The following is a 20,904-nucleotide window of genomic DNA, read 5'->3' on the forward strand; positions in this document are numbered from 1 at the left end:
GGGAGAGTATGGGGGATGTGTAAAGCAATAAATTTTCATGAATTTAATATTTGAAAGGGTGATAGCAATAAAATTCAACGGCTGTGTGAGTTAGCTAAAAACCTTTAAAAACATTTCAAATTGAGAGCTGATTGTTTTGATCTAGAATTGAAACTCAGCCTAGTTAGTTTTATTATTGTTGAGAAATAGATTCAAAATAAAAACTAACTACTCAGCTAATTCAATATTGCAAGATTGAAGAGATGATTCATATTGCAAAATTATATAAGCTGAAACCCCCACCTGGTTCTAATGAAACGTTATAAATGATATTTAGAGTGTGCAGTTCAAATTAAAATAAGAAAATTTGTCGCACGTTAATATCTACGTTTATTAGATTATGCACGAGTAAAGATAGATCCATTAAATATATTTTAAAATTAAACTAAAATGTGTTAAATGATGAAATATCTACTCATGCCCAGTACTAGAATTGTTAAACATTTTATTAAAAAGTTATCAAAATAGTGTTTGAACAATGAAAAGTCTAGGGGGATGGATATCTAAACTTTAGTAGAAATATTAGAGTAATTAGATAGATATGCGGCATGCTTAGCTATATTGAATATTTGAATTCTAAAATGAATTGAATTTAATATTTGAAGTATAGCTAGAATGACTGTTGAAATGTGCCGAATTGGAAAACAAAGCAATCGAGCTAAACCCATAATAATAAATAATGGGGCCAGACTTGGCTTTGCATCGAACCCAGGGTTGAAAAGGGTTAATGCCTTTCCCCCCCCCCCCTTGGATACATGTGCATAACAGAGGTGCGTCATCTTCTCCGCCAATAGGATGAAGGTTGACGCCTAATACTGTTTGAGCCAAAGCACACCAAGAAAATGGGAAAGATTACTCATTCTGATTCTAACCAGGATAATTGATCTCCCCTTTTATGGGTTCAAATATTCGGTTAAGGGGGATGAATTGTAAAACTCTAGGGTAAACCTTTAACCTTAGTGTTTAAAACTTCCTCCCCCCCTCTCCAAACCCTTAAAAACTCATAACTAATGGATAGAAGGTTATGACTCACCCATTTTTCAAATGAGTTAAAAAGGGTTCTTGTTTTCATATCTTCTATTGAAGCCAAAACAAGTTGATGCTTTTAGACAACAATGAAAACAAAGCGAGAATAATTTGCAGAAATGCAACCTGCAGCTAGCTAGGTTTAAAACTCATAAACAAAATTAAAGTTTAGAGTTGGAAAATACCTAGTATTGTATGCAACCCTAGTTGATGTAATCCCACTCTACAGGCAGTAGCAAACCTCCATATAATACAAATGGAGGACCTGCTACAGCTGGAGAGAGAGGTGATGCTCGGAATGGAGCAGAAAGCGATCGGAAGGTTCAGAATGGAGGCAACAGACGTTCCTCAGTTCAGAGAACCCAGAATCCCTTTGCTCCAATCTCTAGTAACAGGATGTCCGGGAATAAAGATAAACATTTACTAAAATACCTCTTTGAAGCATGGTTCAGAGTGTAAAAAAATCTACATTTTACACTTATCCTAGAACTAAGCCAAGAGTTGTTTACTTTTCCCGAAATAAATCTTGGTTTAATAATTCATTTAAGTTACTAAGCACGTGTTACTTGAGTTTATATATATTTATTGGAATTAAATTGAAATTCTAAAATGTATCATATCTGTTTGTACGAATTATGTCAAACGGTCTAAAAAAACTATTAAGACGTCGCTTAAATGACAATAATGAGCCCTTTAGTTAAGATTTACACTAATCTGATTAATTTGTAGAAAAAATTATTCACAGATTAAGTAATTTTGTGGTTTATTGAAATCACCACAATATCGAAGTTAACTCTATCAAATTCAAAAGAATTTGAGAATTGCTCATTTCTTTGGTTGTATAAACCATTGGAATTAATTGTCTCCTTGGTTTTTCGGAATCATTGATAATAACTTGATGTGTTCTTAGGAATCATCAAGTATAAATAAGGAACTGAGTTTTGCAGCGATCTGAAATTTTCTAGTCTCTATGTCTTTGAAACCTGGTGGTGTAAGCCTTTGATATTTCAAATTTAGTTTTTTTTTGATTAAGCAGAATTGTAATTTGAAATACGAAGATCCGCAACATCAGGTTGCACAGATGGGGGATTATAATTTTTGGAGTTTGTGTTAAGAACGCATTTCCTTTGTGAGTTCCAAGGAATTCATAGACAATTATATTCGCAATATTAAAGGGAATGTTGACTGAAATTAATCAACTAAGCCTGAAATATTTTATCTACAAGGTTTTGAGTTCAAAGAATTCAGAACACTTGGGAATACGCAAATAACAAAAACTTCAGAGTTCTTAAGAATTCTCGAGTTAAGTTTAAACTTGCACATAGTCCAGCAATACAAAAGTAAGGAATTGATTAATTAGTATCAATTGCTGAAATTTGATATGCATGGAAATGATGATCTCAATCCCCAAGGTGTTGGAACTCCTGCTGAAACTGAAGAGAATAGTCCTCAGCCAACTCATGGGTTACAATAGCCTAGGAAAGGGCTCCAAAGGCCAGAGGTCGGGGGGATGACCTCGAGGTCAGATAGGAATGAGCTAAGTTCCACCCTAAGAACAGTAGCAAATCTTCAAACGGTATATAACCATAATGAGAATCTGCATCTGCTAGGGAAGAGACCAGTGCTCAAACCAGAGCTGAGAGTAACCGGCGGGTTCAGGATGGAGGTGAAATAAAACCTCCAACCTCCAACCCATAAGCCTTTCCAGCTCCAGCCCAGGACACCCCTGATCAAAGGAGGGAAAATCTTAATCCTGGATGACCGGAACCCTTGAAAATGAGAGGTCAGCCCAAAATACTAAACAACAAATACGAACCATGTACATTGTACAAGCAAAACTTTAGCTAACCAAAAGTACATGTGTTTTACTTGATTTAGTATGGGAAGAGTTTGGAGAGTCCTATTTCAATTAAACCATATGTAATATGTTCTTTAAGTAATAGTTTAAATCTTGGAGAACACTTTTACAAAAGTAAAAAGCGGATTTAAAACTTGAAGGTTAACAAGTTACCTTTGAAATTAATAATCAACGCTTGGAATTAGTTGATAGGAATAAACCTCTAATTAAAAACTCTAAAGATCAACGATTTATTAGTGTAATGGAAACGGATTAAGAGCGTAGAGACTTAATTTTATCTGCCTCTGAGTCTAATCCTAATAATATTGAAGTTGGAGACACTGCATTCTCAGTAGAAATAATACAAAAACACATTGACATTTGTTGAAGTTTTTACTAAAAGGAATTCAGAAATTGGATTTTTTTAGTGCAAAGGAAAAATGCATTTACGAATCCAAACCTACTTTTGCCTTTGAATGGTATGTTTAAGTGGGATAAAAACAAAATTTTGACCCTTTATTAAACATGGGGGATAAGATGCAATTTTTCAATCAAAAACAAGAATTGGAAGAGCGTATCCAAGTCCTAAAAATTGTTCAAAGGCAGAAATTAACACACTAAGCCATAAACCTACACAGGAATTGTTTACAGATAAAGTTAAAAAAAGACGAGCTTTTCTTAAAGAACAATTAAGTGTCAAGGATATGATAATAGATCAAGATCAATAAGGAAAAGTAATAGATCTGTTAATGAGATATTTCGATGCTACCTGGGGCATCTTGTAAGCTACCAAAGGGTTGAAATGATTCCTGAGTGTACATTCCTTAGATCCATCTTTGGCCTCTTACTAAAACAGGCAAAGAGTTAATCAGGAATTAACAGGTCTTGGACTCAAACCCAGATGAAACTGCCAGGATAAATCATTTAACAGAGTTATTTCTGAGTAAACCAATTAGTCATTACCCAGATTACAACTCTAAAGAACCATTCATTTTGGACACTGATTAGAGAAAATTAGCACAGGTGTAGGGCAGGAAAGCGAGATTCATAGGCTATTCTAACAAGTCTCTCAATTCCGCCCAGCGCCAGTATTATGCCTGTAAGGGAGAACTGCTTGCAATAATCCTAAAACTAAGGAAATTTGAGCATATTCTCCGGGCAAGAAATTCCTGATCAGGATGAATCCATGAGCTTTTACCTTCTAACCAAGATTGAAAGGGTTCAGAAGGATATTTGCACGATGGTTAGTGTATTTGTCATCATTGGACTTTGACATTTTGCATAGGCCATTTGACTCTTCTGATCAGATACTTGGTGCTAACTGCAAAGTCTTGGGCTATCCCGGGGATAAGATGGCCAAAGATGCTGCTTTCTTTGCTAGCTAGACAAATGCCATTCACTCCCATCAAGGGACTGTGCTCCCAGCTCTATGCAGAAGAGTTGGTAGAACATGCACATGCAGGTTGACCTTGGAAAAGTTGCAAACCAGAGCATATTTCCAAGGGATGAATGATGTTGGTTATAAATAACTGCGTGCCATGCAATCAGTAAAATAACACTGTTCCTCCTGCCAAGAATAAAAGCACAGCACCATGGGCTACTAGGATACCTATTCCAATAAGTTACCTGGACACAGTAAGTCCATTGACTTCATGTGAATACAAGGGATGTGTGTACAACATACACATACCTTCCAGGATGGATAGGTACCTCATTGCTGTCCTAGTACCAAACTTGGAAACATGTACTCTGTTAAGTACTCTAATTGACAAGTTTTTCTGATACACCGGCTGCCAGAGACAATGATGGGTCATCTCTGATGTGCCACTTGTCTTAAATCGCTTGTAAACAAATGAGAGTCATGATGGTACAAACACCTACATACTGCCCCCAGGGAAATAGGGTTAAAACAGCTCATTGAACCTCAGAACAAATTCAGAGGTCAGATGACAGCTCTAACCTCAATTACTGGGGCAGAGGTGAAAGGTGCAAAAATGATTGAGATTAATATATCCAGGAACAAGAGTTCTCCAGACTATGCATTATACAATGTTTGGTAGAAACCCTGGATATGTTCTGTCCAGACAACCATATGCAAGGAATTATGTCATGGACAAGTCTCACTCTCAATCTGTTAAACCATCTTAACAAATACATGAGGAAATGGCTAAGCATGAGAAATTATGCTTACCAATATCAACAGAGATTTAAACACCTCAGGGAAGTAAGAGAATATCAATTAGAGATATTGTGTATTACATGTCCCCTAAAGGTGTATTTAATTGGTCCAGGGAACTTTATTAAGATGGACAGGTCCTTACAAGTGACCCATGTTCCTTCTGAATCCTTATCTGTAAATTGACCCTACCGGAAGATAGGTTATCAATAGACGTGAATTACATGTCCTGACCCGCAAGCTATAGAAAAGGTCAATTTAAACCATTCTAGCTTAGGCAGTGAACAGATAAACCTGGACCAACTAACCCATAGAAGAGCCGAGTATAAGGAGGCTAGTGTTCCATAAAACCTAACCCACTTAACTCGGGCTGACCCAAGGCTAGATCAGCCCAAGGAAATCTCTATAGAGTATGTTCTTATGAGGGAGCAAGAGGTACCTGAACCCTTGACCCCTCAGGGAAATATATTTCTTAACATAGCTCCTTAAAGCTCCTTAAAAGGTTTATTAATTGTGCAACCCAGCATGATTAAAATGGAAGCTGACCCTGAAGGAAGCCACTCAGAGCAGGGCAACCTTAACAGAGGTCCCAGCCTCCAATAGCAAAGTAAAGTTTCTTCAAGCTAAAGAATACCTTTTAATAGAGCAAAGATGAAACTGTTTGTTAGTCCCTAAGAAATAACTGGGATTGAATTGATTAAGTTCTCTGGGAGCACTGGAACAAAAACCTTGATCAATTCCATGGAATTATCAGGTAAACATTTATCCAGTTCTTAGAATCCAGTGGATAGATAGGTCTAAGAATTGTATAGACAAATCTACTGATTGGGCCTGAGAATAAATAAATGATAGGAATTCTATTCCATAGAGTCAATAGTCCTAGTTCCAGAATTTGTTGGCAAAGTTCCAAGGAATTTTCCAACCAAGTTCAATTAAATTTAGAATACCTGAGGATTAAATAATTTAAGAGAAATCACAGATTCTCTGGGACTTACAGATAAGAAGCTTTCTTAGTTCCTTAGAATTATTGGAAATATTATTTGTATAAATCCCTGGAATAACTGAATAATCATTTGCTTAGTTTCCAGGAGTTAACAGATATTGTCAGATTTCTTTTGTTAAACCTCAGAATTGTGTTCTAAACTCCAATGAATTGATAAATACACAGTCCTTGGTTCACGAAAGTTCCGTTATGAAGTTCAAATGAATTGATTAACAACAAGCCTTGTTTTGGAGATTGACACTGATTAGTTCTCATTAATTAGTAACCAGTCCCTAAACAGTTCTGCATAAACCATGAATTTTTTATAAATTAGCAAATAGCAAACCCAACCAGGAGGATAAATAAAGATGGTTCCTCACTGTTTGATATGAGCTGGTTTTACAGAACAGTTGATGACTAATCATTAACCAGATTGGGTTTTTTGATAATCGTTGATTAATAATAATCAACAGTCAATTAGTAAACCCAACCAAAGGATTATGTGTTGTTAGTTTTTCCAAATTAACATTATCAATCACTGATAACAAATTGTTCTCAAGGTACACTGAATTAATAGAACTCAGAGTATAAAAGAATAATAGAGTTGTCAGGGAGTTGATTAAGATCCTGGGTCTTCCGGAATTTAAGCTTAATGAATATATCTTTAATTTTCAGGAATTAACCAAGCAAGATTTTAGAGTTTTACAGAACTTACAGGATCTTAAGAAAAACCTTTCTTAATAGTTCCAAGGAATTATTAATTACTAGGGTTTCCCTAACTTTAGAATTATTGTTGAAAAGTTTAGCAAATTGTTTAACAATAAGTCTTAGACACAAGTCAATACCAATTAATCTTCAAGTTAATTAGAAGTTGATTACATGAGAATTTGTTCTTGGAGTATCCAGAATTAACAATGAAAATTTTGGGTACTGAAAGAATAAACTCATCACAGGGTTTTCAGGATTGCAGAGGTCTCAAGAGATCCTGCTCATGATCCTAAATTATGAGGTATAATTAGAGGGTTTATCCCTCCCTCAAGAAGATGGGATCCAAGCTTGATAGGATTGCAGAGGTCTCAAGAGATCCTGCTCATGATCCTAAATAGTGTCATTATGATACCTTTGATCTTGATCATGATCTTAACAAAGAAAAGGATCATGATCAATTGATCATTATTATTCATTTGATCTTGATCATGATCTTAACAAAGAAAAGATCATGATCAATTGATCATTATTATTCATTTGATCTTGATCATGATCTTAACAAAGAAAAGATCATGATCAATTGATCATTATTATTCATTTGATCTTAATCATGATCTTAACAAATAAAAGGATCATGATCAAAGGATCATTATTATTGAGAAGGTCCTTAGGGATCAGGATCATGATCTTAACAAATAAAAAGATCATGATCAACTACTAATCTGTTATGTTACTGTCATAATGTGATTGTACATGCATTTATAAAGATATGGGAATATCAGGTATCAGACCGCTCCAGGACTGGAACTTAAAGATATGACCTTGTCTATTTTTTTTGCATATACATTGTTAGTAGAAGATCAATGATGGATCAACCAAACATAACGAGTTGGTCCCGGAAAGATCAATATCTTTTACCTGAGCTAGGTTGTAGTATTCTTCGGAATATTGCATTTGTAGAATCATAAACAAAAATATGATTTGAATGTACATTGTACATTATTGGTCCCAGGGTTTACAAAGAATAAGAATGTCCAGGTTTGAAAGAACCGGATACAATTTCACGAGCTGGATTTTCAAACATGTACATGTACATGCATATACCATAAATTATAGTTCTCCGGAATTATGATAAATCAGAATTTAAGTTCTATAAATTTAAGATAAAATAATAACTACAAATTTATGGAATATAAATTTCAATACGGTATTATCTTATGAAAACGACGTGAATGTTAAATTCATGAGCAAACTATCAAAACATAAACTCATTGCAGCAACATGGCAAACAATTTAAAGTTTACCCATGTGTACAAAATGGTAATTTAATTTATTGTTCGCACTTCCAGACTGCAAACAACTAGTTTAATTATAGTTTGGTGCAATTTGATTAAAGTTTGCTGACTCTAAATAGATAATTAGGAAAATGACAAAGACGACGTTTCTCTTGTTTTTAATTGTTAAAAATGTATAAACAATTAAACAAATAAGAAAGAATGACGCTTTGAAATACACCGAGTATGATTGTAAAAACCTCAAAATTGGTTATTTACAAGAAATCTGAATGGTACATACCTAATAAAACCCAAAGGGTGCATGCCTAACAAATTACATGAAAACCCACAGGGGGATGTCATGAAAATGTCATAAAAACGGTATTCCAAAAATTTGGATCCCAAAATGTCAAAGGGATTAAATGCTCAAAGTGTCCAAATTTTTCTCTACCATAGCATGTAATTAAGGGCATTAGAGTCCAATGTTTACTGTGATGATGCAAAATAAACATTAATAGTGAACAACATGAATTTATGTCAGGATTAAAACCTGTCACTATAACAACGTCAGAAATTGACGTTGAAATCTCCTGGAGCAGGATCCATAGATCTTCAAAGTAATGTTGAATTAGGAAAATGTTGCATTGAGAATATGAAACGCTCTATGGGAATTGATACTGGAAAACTGGATTACTTTCAGTTAGCCAAAAGTACGGAGCTTAACTGTCAAAGAGATCCAACTAAAATCACAAGGGTCTCCTGAGTCTTATCTAGTTGATGAGAAACACAAAATTATGCTCAGGTAATTAGATAGACAAAGGAATGAAGAATGTGACATAACATACTTCACTACAGACATTCCTGAGTTGATGATAGTTCCAGAATCATAGGAAAATGCTGCTAAACTCTTGGAGATGTCAACGCACCCCTCTCCATCCAAATGTATTGGTCAGGGATCGCAGGAACATTATCCAAGAGATGCAATGCAGTACAGTGGAGGTTACCTCCAATCCTGGATACCAAAGACACAACAAATATTCTAAGGAATATTTGCCAATGTACTTAGGTGAGGAACCTGTGTACTTGAACACATCTAAGGCTGATAATAAGATAACTAATTCTTGATCTACTAGATTGTGATGAAGTATTACCATCTATATTGGAGGCCACCAATGGAAACTTGGTCCAAGACGCTGATCCAGTTCAATCCATATAATTCCAGTTGTCAAAACAAAACCTGAACAACTGGAGTACCATGTAGATGAACTAGATCATGTAGATGCTGTGGATGCTACAAATACTGNACATGGTATTATCTTATGAAAACGTCGTGAATGTTAAATTCATGAGCAAACTATCAAAACATAAACTCATTGCAGCAACATTTTGCAAGCAATTTGAAGTTTACCCATGTAATTATAGTTTTGTGCAAGTTGATTAAAGTTTGCTGACTCTAAATAGATACTTAGGAAAATGACAAAGACGACGTTTTTCTTATTTTAATTGTTACAAATGTATTAACAATTAAACAAATAAGAATGAATGACACTTTGAAAACACCAAACAATTGTAAGAAACCTCAAAAATTGGTTATTTACAAGAAATCTGAATGGTGCATACCTAATAAAAATGCCTATTTGTCTACCAAATTACATGAAAACCCAAAGGGGGATGTCATGAAAACGGTATTTCAAAACGGTATTTCAAAATTTACCGTAGCATGTAAGGGCATCAGAGTCCAATGTTTACTGTGATAATGCAAAATGAACATTAACAGTGAACAACATGAATTTATGTCAGGATTAAAACCTGTCACTATAACAACGTCAGAAATTGACGTTGAAATCTCCTGGAGCAGGATCCATAGATCTTCAAAGTAATGTTGAATAAGGAAAACGTTACATCGAGGATACGGAACGCTCTACGGGATAGATACTTACTTGATACTGGAAAACTGGATCACTGTCAGTTAGCCAAAAGCACAGAGCTTAACTGTCAAAGAGATCCAACTAAAATCACAAGGGTCTCCTGAGTCTTACATAGTTGATGAAAGACACAACATTATTCTCAGGTAATTAAAAAGACCAAGGAATGAAGAATGTGACACAACATACTTCACTACAGACATTCCTGAGTTGATGATAGTTCCAGAATCATAGCAAAATGCTGCTAAACTCTTGGAGATGTCAACGCACCCCTCTCCATCCAAATGTATTGGTCAGGGATCGCAGGAACATTATCCAAGAGATGCAATGCAGTACAGTGGAGGTTACCCCCCAATCCTGGATACCAAAGACACAACAAATGTTCTAAGGAATATTTGCCAATGTACTTAGATTGGATGAAGTATTACCATCTATATTGGAGGCCACCAATGGAAACTTGGTCCAAGACACTGATCCAGTTCAATCCATACAATTCCAGTTGTCAAAACAAAACCTGAACAACTGGAGTACCATGTAGATGAACTAGATCATGTAGATGCTGTGGATGCTACAAATACTGTGGAGACTGGAGATCTAGAGCAGAGTGATAGGGAGCAAGGATTGAGCAGAAAATCACCAGTTGTATGACCTGCAGAATGATTGTCTGAGACCACATCCAGCCCAGCAGAGAGCAGAGGCTCAGGTGAACTACTGAGGGACTCCTTGAACCTGGGGAATGTGGATTGGATTGGAAGCCCTGCCTGTTGGACTCCTTGGAAGAGTGGGACATTGTGCTGGTTGTGATGTGGTATTGTGCCTGATAGGGAAGCTGAGTAACATGGTCATGAGCGTATTCATGATATGCGGGGAGGAGTCACATGAACCAGGGCTAGTGGGCTCAACTCGCTCCTACTGACAGAGTTCAGGAGCAGCCTCATCTTAGCCCTCACTGAACAAGAGAGAGGAACCATGGTTGGACATCCTAATGGAAGTGAATGGAAGAGTTAAATCAAGATCCGACCTCTCTGGTGATGATGATGACTTAATCAGTTCAGCCATCCATGCATCAGGGGGATTTTGTTGTATTCCGGACTGAACCAGAAAAGGGTGAACAGTCCCTTAGATACAATGAGAGATCGGAGAGACCAGATTTGATCAGTACATCCCGGACCGCTGCAGCGTAGACACAAGTCAATATATATGACAGCGCATGAGGAGTTAGGCCCGCGGAATAGGACTAACCCGATCTGCAATGTCAACAGGTTACACACATGATAGATATAAACAGGTTTAAGTACTTGTATAAATCTTATTAAGTGTAGATTTCAGATACCAGTTCAATGCACGTTTTGTGGTTCCCAGATACCACAGAATCAATCTTTTTGTTATGTTATTTAACATTCCTTATGGAAGTTTTGGTTTTATTTATGTGCAGTCATATTTTGAAATGCACGATTTTCGATTTAAAGGGAGTGTTCGCGAAAAATGAAAGGGGGTATAGGCTTAATGCGATAAAAAAAGCGCTTTTGATCGCTACTAATCTTACTTCTATCTATTGCGTCTATAAGGAGAAAATTGTTAAAGACGTCTCATACCGAATAACATGGCGTCCATACAAATTGAGAAAATTGCAACATACGACTTAGACCGTAAAAAATCAATTTGATTTTTTAAAAATCATTCAGATATTACAACCTGTAGTCATAGATTATCTTTCGCCACATTTGTATATATTTGATATTTCATACTAGTTTTGATTTTGTTTTTTAAAATAATATTTAGCTTACAACTTGTTTTCGAACATTCCTGGAAAACATGAAAATGTCGTCTTCATTACCAAAAATCCTCGAAACAGGAATAAATGTTTTTATAAGTAACTCTCAGATCAGAACAATTGAAACATATTATGAAAAATCAACTAAGGTCTAAGTCGTATGTTGCATCTTTCTGAATTTGTATGGACACTACGTTCTTCGGTATTAATCGTTTTTAACAATTTTCTCCTTATAGACGCAACAGATAGAAGTAAGAGTAGTAGCGATCAAAAGCGCTTTTTTATCGCATTAAGCCTATACCCCCTTTCATTTTTCGCAAACACTCCCTTTAAGTGTTATAACCTAAATTTGTATTGGTCTTGTTTCCAGGTTTAATTCTCTGATATATATCCTAGCAAGGGAGCATGGTTACATGGATCTAAGGAAAGCAATCATTAATATTTAATTTTTTTCTATATTTTTATTGAATAAGAAGTATAACATTTTCAATCATTTTCGGGTAATGCAATGCATTTTAAAACCTTCATTTTTTGTGCAGTTTTAACTGTTTTCTGTATTATTTTTCTAGTTTATTATTTAATATTTTTCTTGTTTCCTTATTCTCTTATGTAAACATTTCTTGGTCTAAATGGTTGTGTAACAGACCTGTTCATAGAATAGACAGATTAACGAGTGGAATCGTTATTCTAGCAAAGGTACAAGTTCAATTTTTAAACAATGTGTGCGTAGTAAAGATGGAAACTATGCGTCTCCTTTACTAATAACAATGTTAGCTTATTTTTAAATGTTGCTTTCAAAGTCACCATTTTAATTTGTTCTCAAATTTCTACGGATGTTTCTGTAAAAATTGGTGCATTTTCATGTTTTTGGTGGTCCCCTTTGGACAGTGGACAATCCTTTAACAGTATAAAAAAGTTACCATCATTATGACGTACAGTATATGCTCTTTAATAAATGTTGTTAAAACTCAGCCAAGAAATTGTCAGACTAGTTTTAAGTTGGGCAAGACCCAATTTTTCTTCTTATTATACATTTTTTACCCAAGTGACTCTTTGATTCATAGGAGAACATTGCAGTGTTACTCTGGCAATGTGGATGCACAATTACACATTACATTCCAAAATCTAATTTTTTGGGTTAAGGTGATGATGGTGGAGATGTCCTATTTTATGAGGGTNCCCTGCCTTCGTTTTTGGTTCAAATCTTCCATTTTTTTGGCTGCACGCCTAATTTGAGTTTGAATTTCCTAAAATGAAATAAAATAAAAGTGGACACTAATGGCCTCTAATGACATTTAATGACCTCGATGACCTCAGGAAGTATACAGTAGCAGCAACGAATCCAGTGTTTGACCTTTTAATGATCTTTAACGACCTAAAGCGAGAAATTCAATAGCCAGCTGGTACGTTATGGGTCAACTTTGCACAGATTTTCATGCTGTATGTTGATTTAAAAGAAAATTGGGCATATGGAATTCTACGAGGTCAAAATGAATATTGCAATTACAATACATATTTTTGAGTTCAAATAAAAATTAGCGTTGTTTTGACTTCAAATAAAAATCAGCGTTCAACGACAATTCTAAGTTATATTTAAACATTGTTTAATTTTCCGGAGAGTAATACGTTTTGTGACCCCCCCCCCCCTCTTTGTTTGGGCTATTGACCTAAACAATTTGATTTTAAAATCTTGGTAAAAGTTCATGGTATAAAATATATATATTAATAAAAAATTAAATCTATTAATAACAAGTTTATCTTAGATTTTGCAATATTTTAGTCAAAAGTTGCTGCCGCTTCCGCAAAGAAACTGTTAGGAATATCTATTAAAAATATTTCAAAATAACACAAATTGAAACAATTATGCATCATATTTAACCATTTAAAGAACAAGTTTTGTTTGATCATTGTTTATACTTTTTGTTTTTAAAAGTTTATAAGTATAACTACGTTCTGCGACATTGACTGATGCTTTTTTTAATAGAGAGAAGTGACGTTGAAAAAGAGTATTTGGCTCTGGTGAGAGGAAGGTTTTCAACTACTAGCCTCACTCATACCAGCACACTCTCTTCACATAATATTTCTCATAATGTTTCAGCTCAGACGAAAAATTTAGTCTCTACTACAGAGTTTAAACTTGTTACATACTACCCAAAGTAGGCTACTTTTTGGGATTTTTATATGAAATTTACAGGGTTTGGGCAAAATGTGCGTTTTTTAGCCCGGAAAAATAAAATAACTAAATCTAATTTTTGAATGAACATTTCCAACAAAAATCTCATAAAATTCAAGTTAATTTACTTTATTTTTTTCATTCCGAATTATATTAGTTGGATTGTGTTTTCAATTGACAATCCCTTATTTTTAAATATTAAATTTAGTTTTTTTTTTCTCAAACATGTTAAAAGCGTCGACCCCTATTTCATTGAATGCTGGGTTGTCTGCTAATAATAATAATTTTAAATTCAGATATATCTTAAGTTGTTCAATTACAAGAAAAAAAATGTTAAGTTGAAAAGTTAAAGTTGAAAAGTTCACAAGCTTTAACCAGGTTTCTTGCATATTATGCACGTCCCTTTAAACATGGGAATTAAGAAGTCGTCATCATTTTTTTAAAGTTTACGAATGTCAAAGGGTTTTCTCACTTATGTGTACACGTTTTTTAGCTTTCCGAAATTTGGTCTGATGTTGTTGTATTTTTACCATTGAAGATCAAAGACGATCTACAGTCGTCACTTAATTCACATGTTTATGGGAAATTTTTGCACAAAATATTGCATGAATACAAAATTTAATTAATAATTTCTTCATATGAGTACAGGTAATTTTTGCATTTAATTTTGCAATGCCCATAAATTCAAAAAATTAAAATTTTTGTACTGCAGTATAGTGCATGAAAACAAAATTAAGTAATATTTGTTGCATGCCATAAAGTGCATAAATATGAAAGATTTTAATATTTGGACAGTATGGTCTGAATTAGTTTTAGTGATAAACAACTTCCATCTAACCCTGCTTCAGACTGGACTAATAATTAGTGAATGTGATTTTGATTAATTAATTTGTGAGTAACTCAGTTACTACTTGAGATTGATTGCCGGTAAACGGTATAATAGTCGGTATGGTGCGGTGACCTAAAACCTGAGAATTGGGCCCCATATTAGGCCTGCAGGTGTGAGCAACAATTGGGCTGGAGCCCAGCCTGTAATTCTGATTGGTTTAATTTTGAATTTATTCATCATTTTCTGGAATTGTTTCTCAAAATTTAGCTAAATAACAAAAAAGCTCAAAATAACCCAGTAGCAGGAAAATTAAAATATGCAATACCAAGAAATACCGAAATTTCGTGCAATTTTTACTTGCAACATAAGCAAATCTTTGCGCAATTTTTTAATGATTTTCGTGAAAACATCATTCTCAGCTAGTGCTGTGAGGGTAAGAGGGTGGGAACCTGTTTTCACAACTGTAATACTTGCTCTTAATCCCTTCTTATCTCCTAGTTGTTTCTCTGAACTTTCTGGTTGATTCTTTGGAACTAGATTAACTTTCTTACTGTCCTTGCTGTGCTTGTCTAACTGTGCATTTGTTCTGGATACAGCTGTGGAATTTACATATGCATCTGTCGTTTTATTTTTGAATTGCGTTTCTACAGTGGAATGGGTTGGCTTTCTCAAATAGTTTAAACTGCTTTGCTTTTCCTATTTTCCTTTTCTCTCCATCTTCATTTTCTTGTTGATTTTTCTCTACTTTGCTAACTTTGTTGGTTCTGCAATTTCTCTCCATTTATCTTGTTTTTCTTGTAACTCTTGATATTGATTTCGTTCTTCCAATTTTGTTTCCTCTCTAGGTATTTGTTTCTCTTTGTTTATACTTAGCATATTTATCGTCATGTAACGCTCTTGCTCTTAATGTGTCTCTTGAACTTGATGCTGCTCTTGATCTTGATGCTTCTCTTGACTCATGCTGTGCATAACAGATGGGCATTCTGCTAACTTCCGCCTGTCTTTAGCTATTTCCGCTGGATCCCCTTCTAAATCTGTTGCAAATGTTATCTTCATTTTTACTTCATTTTTTAGTGGGTATTCTACGTTCATCCTTTCTGATTTCTTCTTATGTATGACAAATTCTCAAAGATTTGTTTCCCGGTAATGTTTCGGATTTGAAGCCAAACCCAAGAATTTATCTAAAAACAGTTGACTACTTCCCCTTTCAACTTTTCATCCTGGTTTAAAAACCTGTTTTCATCTATCTTGAAGCTTTCTTTTGTAAGATAATCTGATTCTTGTACACAATTCATCATTTCTGCTGATGTTTCATTTCCATATTCATGTTTCTGCATGCATATAGCTAGTATACTGCCTGCTAAACTATGATTGAGTGTTCTTTTTTAAGTATTATTTCTTGACCTGCTTCTTGTTCTTCTGGTAGCATGTTTTTTCTAAAGCTCTAGTCTTCGGGTGTTCTTTCTCTGACTTTTGGTATGTGACTCATTTCTTGTTTTGAGCAAAACTTAGGCACTTCTTGTTGTACCACACTTCCCGTGCTGAGATTTACTTAACCTGCTAAAACACATCAGCCTACCAATATAAACCTGAGCTGAAAACTTTAGAATGGGATATCCTTAATCCTGATCGGATAATTAATCTGGAGATTAAAAATGAGAGGATAACAAGCAATATTTAATCTCGAGATTAAGAAAAAGAGTGGATTATGCATTAATCCCGATATCCACCATTCAAAAGTTTTCAGCTCTGATCTTCTGTACTCTCAACCAGAGCTTTATCTTCATCACTGAACATGGTTTCCACACTAGATAGATTAGGTCCTTTTTTCCTCAACTTTGTCTTCAGTGTTCCTCTGGATTTTTTACAATCTATCACTTCTTCTTGTATTTTCATGGGATTCTTCTGGTTTCCAGGGAACTCAGGATTTAAAATCCTTTTCTTTAAACTATCAAAATATTTCTTGAATCAGCATCCATATCATGGTTAATCTCATTCAATTCTTGGGTTTTCAAACATAGGTTGTTAGAGCTGTTCTTTGACAAAGCAACTGGTTTCCTGTTCTCACCTCTTGTTGCCCTGTTTAGATTTTTCTTTTTCCATTGCAGGAAATTCTTCTTTAAATTCTCATACCATTCCTGCCCTTCATGTCTGCACTCACCCTGCTCTTCCTGTCTGCAATTACTTAAAATCTGTTTTTCTTTTCTTGAATTATTGCAGGAAACTGGTTCCCTGTTAACATTTCCTGCTTCCAACATCTTATTTGCTCTCTTTGTGTTTTCTACTGTTTCAAAGCTGTATACATATATATATGTAGTTTTTAACTCATGTCTATCTGGAGATTGTTGGCATTCTACTACTGCTTTAATCTTGCTTTCCTGTTGTGGTTCTTAAAGCATAAAAAATCAGGCATGTTTTCTTCAACTCTGCATCATACAGTCCCATAAGCATTTCATCCTTGAATTATACCAGGTTCCTCTTGTCTGGAGCATATGCTTGTAACCATAGCTTTTCCTTATCAGTATAACATTCTCTGGTATCTTCACCACTTTCTTGTTTCCTATTTAGGTATTCCTGTTTCTGGTATAGCTTCCTCCTGTCAGCATAAGATCTTCTGGTCTCTTCCTCTTTTTTCTGTTTCCTGTCCAGGTATTCCTGTCCCTGGCTTTCATTATATTTTTGTTGTGAGAATCTTTTCATCATTTCTGCTACTCCCATTTGATAAAACAGTACAATCTCTCTTCTAGCTGCTCCTGTGATGCATGAAACCACTCTCCTTTAACATCTTTATCTGTGACTGTTTCCCTAAGTAAGTAAATGAGTTTCCAAGTTTTCGCACCATTCAAATATTATTTCTGGATTTCCATCATATTTGGGAGCCCTCTCAATGAAACCCTGTACTCTTTCTCTGATAATAGTTTCAACATCACACATCCCCTTGTATGTATCCTCAGTTGCTTCCCCTGTTTCCACTACTATATGTAGATGTTACATACGTTGTTATTATTTATCCATCTTCTTGTTCTGCTCCAATATTGTTTTTACTTCTTGAATCCTTTTTATGTTTTCCATTTTTCCTTTTTCTTTTTGTTTTGCAACTCCACTCTCTGCAACAGGGCTTCCAATCCCTGACGTTGAAGGTTTCTTGCAGTTTTCTTATGTCTGGTCTTCTGATATCTGATTCTTTATTAAAATTGTCCATTGTTATATTCTGGTACACTGTTCATTTTGGTAACACTCCCAACTTTTTGCTGCACTGATACTGTTCTTTTCTCCTGTTACCATTTAAAACAGGTCATCACTTGTACTTTTATTTCTTGAAGTCTGTGCCATTTAACTATGGTTCATTGATATTCGCCGCTGCTACCACTTTTGTAGTTAATTTCCTTACTCCAGAAGGGTTTCTTACATCCAGGCCTTATCTATCCAGGTACAACTCAATCTCACTTTACTATCAATGTGAAACACAAACACTGGGCATGATCTTGAGCTATCAATGTAAAACCAGACATGATCTCACATTCTATCAATGCTAAACCCTGGGCATGATCTTGACTATAATATCAATGCCAAACACTGGGCACAATCTCAACTTTTCTATCAATGCCAAACCTTGGGCACTATCTTAACTTTACTATCAATGCCTAACACTGGGCACAATCTCAACTATTCTATTAATGCCAAACCACTGGGCACGATCTTTGAGACTATCAATACAAAACACTGTGCATAATCTCAACTATTCTATCAATGCCAAACCACTGGGCATGATCTCAAAAACTCATCCGCTAAATGAGAAGCATTTACTTCTCGCACAGCTAAGTCTATTCCAACTAATTTATATTTGGGTTTCTATGTTACAAGTTAACGCTAATCAATGTAATTACAAGTTTTACATCGATATATTTATAACATAGTTAAGCTAATCATGTTACATAGTTACATACAGCAAAGTTAAGATAAATAAGGATATGGGTTTACATAACTATTTACAACGTAGATAATTAATAATGTACAACATAATTCAGGTTTCCAGATATAGTGGTACAGGATATCTATTACAATCTTACATAATTCTATCTGAGTTAGGTTGGCAAATAGAATATAAAATTTTCGTTAAGTGCTAAGGCATTTGTTTTGCAATAAAATTCATAGTTGTTTTATAAAGTTAACCAAAAGATTACTTATTTTTTAAAAACATAAAAATATCAACACCAGATACTTTTTTATCTAAAGATTAGATTTTCTTAACGCTACCTTTTGCTTAACTAGCATTGATTAACTTGTTTCATAAAGTACAATTTGCAGTATAGGGTGTCTCACAAAGATCATGGGAATTCAGTGACAAGTTGGATATCGTCTTTGTTATGAATTAGCATTGTGACACCTAATTTCAAAAGCCATAATATTATTATGTCTGCTAGATTTTTTTTTATGAAAAAGGTAAAAGACTGTAAAATGTGTTCATAATGTCTCCGTAAGATGAACAGTGAAGACGGACAAGTTTACTCTGTTAGTATACTGCGATTTTCTTGTTTTACTAAGTGCAACTGTATGCAGTTAAAACATAAACAAACAAATTGTGAAAATAGCAGACGAAACTCTTACAGACTACGGCTTTCTCACTATACTAAATCAAAAAAAAATTTAAAAAGACAATATCGAATTCGTCACTGAATTCCCATGTTTATACTTTTTTGTTGCTACAGATTTGGTGTCATCACGCATAAACATCGTGTAAAATCAGCAACATTGCGTGCGTAATGCAGAGATGGTGCTGTTTATCATTATTTTCAAAGACCTCAAAATTCTTACCAGTCTTCATATCTTTTAATCCTTGATGGATATATATATATATTGATTAAATTAGGGTTTTTTTTGAGGCCATAGAGAAATTCAAGTATTCCTGTACTTACATGTCCTCTATATCATCATATGTTTTGTCCTTAGTAGTTTGTATACTAGGTAGATAAACAGGAAGGCCAACTCAGATCTCTTTTTGGTAGACATCAGAGAGAGTTTAAGCAATCTTTCTTTAACATAAGCTCAAGTTCGGTTTTAGGAGTAAATTCTATCTCATTTAAAAGACTCACTCTTTTCAAAATTAACTGTGATTGTTAGTTTTATTAATTCTTGCCTTACTTTTAAATTTTTGATACTAACTTTACTTTTGTTTGTTTTAGATCCAATACCTCATTAGTTGATTGCCGACCAATAACAGGCAGAACTCATCAAATAAGGTTTATTTTTTAATAATTTTAATATTTAGTGAATAGATTACAAAGATAAAATTCAGTTAAAATAAGAAATTTTCAGAAAAGTTATTCTATTTTATGATGCTACTAATAGTGTGTATTTTAGATTGCACCTGAAGGAATTGGGATTTTTAATAGTGAATGATCTTTTGTACGGAGATAGACCACTTCATCTGAAGAAAATAAGCGAACAGCTAGAATTGCGGAGAGAGACCTTCACAAAACGAAAAGCAAACGCTGTTGAAAATGTCTTAAAAAATTTCAATAATAATCTCTCCAAAAATAATGAAGCGCAAGTAAATTTTGCCGTCAGTGAGAAGTCTATTATGGAAAGATTCTCAAAGTTTCCTACTTGTGTGTTCTGTCAGGATCCCTCCCTAATAAGAGCAGATTTTGAGCTTGGCTCGATACAGGAAGAAGGATACATATGCTTGCATTCTAAACGGTATAAGTTGGGAAGTCAAGAATTTGTAGCTGAACTGCCAGAGTGGATTGATCATTCATTGTAGATTTCAATAGGATTGTTGAATATAATGAAAAAAGTTATATATGATATATATAAATATATTTGTATAACATAAAACATAAAACATGTACAAAATATGGTACTAGTTCTGTAAATAGATAAATTATTCAAAATCTTTACCAATCCCAACTTACAAGTTGAATTTTACGTTTAACTATTGACTGCAAAATGGTGGGATTATTGTTTAACTGTTTGCCTTTTTGTTTGGATCAAAAACTTGTGAACTATTAAATGGACAAATTTTTATTAATTTTTGTACGAAATCAAACATTTGTTTATTTGAACGAAATCTTGTAACATTTGTTTTTTTTGGACAAAATATTTGTTTCCCCGTTAATAAAGAGTTAAAAATGCAACTCTTCAATTCTTTGAACAGTTTA

The 20,904-nt window shown here is 34.4% G+C and overlaps 1 protein-coding gene across 2 annotated transcripts; it reads left to right on the forward strand.

Moving 5' to 3' along the window:
* The first annotated feature begins 12,078 nt into the window (after window positions 1-12,078).
* LOC111712692 (tRNA pseudouridine(31) synthase) lies at window positions 12,079-20,880 on the forward strand. Of its 2 annotated transcripts, none has more exons than XM_023487375.1 (6): window positions 12,079-12,165; window positions 12,386-12,437; window positions 13,522-13,558; window positions 13,726-13,897; window positions 19,927-19,983; window positions 20,105-20,880. In XM_023487375.1, exons 1-6 carry the CDS (start codon window positions 12,155-12,157, stop codon window positions 20,505-20,507), a joined length of 732 nt encoding a protein of 243 aa, XP_023343143.1. In that variant the 5' UTR covers window positions 12,079-12,154; the 3' UTR covers window positions 20,508-20,880. The 2 variants fall into 2 exon arrangements, with proteins under 2 accessions (XP_023343143.1, XP_023343144.1); XM_023487376.1 differs by having other exon boundaries at window positions 12,093-12,165; window positions 12,398-12,437.
* Window positions 20,881-20,904: the final 24 nt, after the last annotated feature.

This window comes from Eurytemora carolleeae, unplaced genomic scaffold (genome assembly GCF_000591075.1).
Source record: "Eurytemora carolleeae unplaced genomic scaffold, Eaff_2.0 scaffold1314, whole genome shotgun sequence".
NCBI classification, from domain to species: domain Eukaryota; kingdom Metazoa; phylum Arthropoda; class Copepoda; order Calanoida; family Temoridae; genus Eurytemora; species Eurytemora carolleeae.